General features: G+C 60.1%; 1 protein-coding gene across 1 annotated transcript; it reads right to left on the bottom strand.

The window, feature by feature from the left end:
- Window positions 1-35: 35 nt before the first annotated feature.
- GUITHDRAFT_105802 (hypothetical protein) lies at window positions 36-1,643 on the bottom strand (the record flags this gene model as incomplete). The annotated part of the gene is made up of 3 exons (XM_005835581.1): window positions 36-878; window positions 1,006-1,367; window positions 1,577-1,643. 3 exons carry the CDS (start codon window positions 1,641-1,643, stop codon window positions 36-38), a joined length of 1,272 nt encoding a protein of 423 aa, XP_005835638.1.
- Window positions 1,644-2,705: the final 1,062 nt, after the last annotated feature.

Below are 2,705 nucleotides of genomic sequence, written 5' to 3'. Positions count from 1 at the left end.
ACTCTTGTCTAGCTCCAGGGAGATCGGCTTGCCAGCTAGCAGCTCCTCCTCTGATGTCTCCAAGAGCATCGACGAGAGGTCGACCAAGACCTGTTGCCATGATCGACTGGCCCTGACGGCGACGCTGCTTCCATGGTGATCCTGTCGATGTCGCTGAGCTCCAGCCATCCAGCGCCTTGCTGCTGCCCTTGGGACTCTTGGGCTTGCTCCTCGCTGCTCGGGCTCCTCTCCTCCTCATGCTGAGGGTTAAGCTTAAAACCCATAGCTTCCAGCTTAACTTCCAGAATCCCTTCCAAGTAGAAGTGCATGTCGTCCATCAAGCGTCGAGCCTCTGCCTTGGTCGCCAGGGAGAGAGCTATCAGGCTCCCATCCCAGCTGAGCGTGTCACGATCCTCCTCGACCTCGACGCTGACCGGCGTCACGCCTATCCTTCTTGCTAATTCCAACATGGCTCGCTTGACTCTCGTGATCGATGTGTTACCTCCTCCGCACAGTGCTTCCATCTCCTTCCTCGAGAAGCGGCCTGTGCTCATGCTTGACCTCGACTTGATCTGCACTCTGAAGCTGCTGCGCCCCGCATGATCTCTCTCGCGAAGTGCCCTCCTTTGCTTAGCGATCTTTCCCCTAGGAACGAAGGTGTCGGCTGTGAGCTCGACTGCAAACGTCTCTCTGAGCTTGGCGTCGTCGCTGATGAGGGTCAGGTGCACCCCCTCCATCGCCTCGCTCTCTCTGAACGAGGCCAAGGTCTGCTCGCAACTTGCCGTCGAAGGCGAGCTCAGCACCCACTCTAGCTCTTTTTGCTGGAGAGTTCCGGTACTTGCCCCAACAGCGACATACGTCTTCGGGCTCGGCCCCTTGCGACCTCTCTGCCCAGCACCCTGCACGAGCATGCCAGCAAGCGGTTGTACCTCTGCGGCTGCAAGAGATTGCGAGACCAGCTGAAATCGATAAATCTGAGCGATCTCGGCCGTCGACATTCCTCCGAGAGCCGTGTGCTATGCTGACTTCCGTTGCTTTAAACGCTCTGCCGTCTATAGTGTATTCTTTCCTGCCTTCCCATAGCTCCATGGCTGCTTCATTCCGAAGGAAGGAGACGGTGACTGAGATGTCGTCTGCTCGTGCTATCTCAGGTCTGTAAGGTGCTTTCCACATGATGGCCTTGTCGCCTCCATCGACTGAGTCTACCATGAGCCCCAGCTCCATGAGCTTTGTTTTCAATTTGTCTTCTTGTCGAACAAACATCGAGGAGATGCCCAGGAGAGTCATGGAGATGAAGGAGGTCCCCTCGGTGCCTTCGGTGCCGATGTATGTCTCGACATTCTGCTTCTTGGCCTCCTCCATCTGTTGAATAAACCATGCTCTCGACTCTGAGCTCCATTCACTCAGAGAGTCTTCAAACAGGTCGCGTCTCGCCTGCCGACATGTCGAGCGGATGGCTTCAGCGATAGCGTCGGGAGTGCATCCCCCCTCAGCTCTGCAAGCATGAGCTGTCCGACTATTCGGATAACGCTTGGTGAAGGCTTCACTCTCTCGACGAGGTCGGCGGCCTCTTCGACGTGGCCTCCAGAGCGCTCACCCTGCGTGTATTGGCATGATCTCCGATACAGCAGGTTGCGAACGCTCTCATCATACTGTAGTACCATGCTTAGGTAGCTGTTTGAACGATACAAACCTCTTGCTCGCAGCTTCCACCGGTCCCCTTGCCGCTCTCCCTACGCGCCGCAGGGCAGCATGTGCCTCTGACAAGGCCCGGCTGTGCCTCTGACAAGGCGGCCGGCTGTGCGGCCTCTGACAAGGCCCGGCTGTGCCTCTGACAAGGCCCGGCTGTGCCTCTGACAAGGCCCGGCTGTGCCTCTGACAAGGCCCGGCTGTGCCTCTGACAAGGCCCGGCTGTGCCTCTGACAAGGCCCGGCTGCCTCTGACAAGGCCCGGCTGTGCCTCTGACAAGGCCCGGCTGCCTCTGACAAGGCCCGGCTGCCTCTGACAAGGCCCGGCTGCCTCTGACAAGGCCCGGCTGCCTCTGACAAGGCCCGGCTGCCTCTGACAAGGCCCGGCTGCCTCTGACAAGGCCCGGCTGTGCCTCTGACAAGGCCCGGCTGCCTCTGACAAGGCCCGGCTGCCTCTGACAAGGCCCGGCTGCCTCTGACAAGGCCCGGCTGCCTCTGACAAGGCCCGGCTGCCTCTGACAAGGCCCGGCTGCCTCTGACAAGGCCCGGCTGCCTCTGACAAGGCCCGGCTGCCTCTGACAAGGCCCGGCTGCCTCTGACAAGGCCCGGCTGCCTCTGACAAGGCCCGGCTGCCTCTGACAAGGCCCGGCTCTGCCTCTGACAAGGCCCGGCTGCCTCTGACAAGGCCCGGCTGCCTCTGACAAGGCCCGGCTGCCTCTGACAAGGGAGTGTGTGTGCGAGGAAGGGGGCGATGGATTTAGCGAGGGAGGGAGGGAGAAAGGGGAGAGCGGAGGGAGGGAGAAAGTGAGGGAGCATCTCTCTCTTTCACTCACTGGCTGTCTCTTACTCGGTCACTCTCCCTCCTTCTGTCTGTCTGTCTCTCTTCCTCCCCTCACCCCATTTCCTTGCTTGCACCCACCCTCTCCCTCCCTCTTCCTCCTCTCTCGCTCTTTGCCTGCTGCCAGCCTGCCTGTCAGTGATTCTGTCGGTCCTTCGTCCCTTTCTCCCCCTGGCTCTCCCTTTCTCTCCCTCGCCCTC

The sequence above is a fragment of the Guillardia theta genome (assembly GCF_000315625.1).
Source record: "Guillardia theta CCMP2712 unplaced genomic scaffold GUITHscaffold_21, whole genome shotgun sequence".
NCBI classification, from domain to species: domain Eukaryota; class Cryptophyceae; order Pyrenomonadales; family Geminigeraceae; genus Guillardia; species Guillardia theta.
Note: the sequence above shows the minus strand (reverse complement) of the source record. Positions and strands in the feature narration are given on the sequence as shown.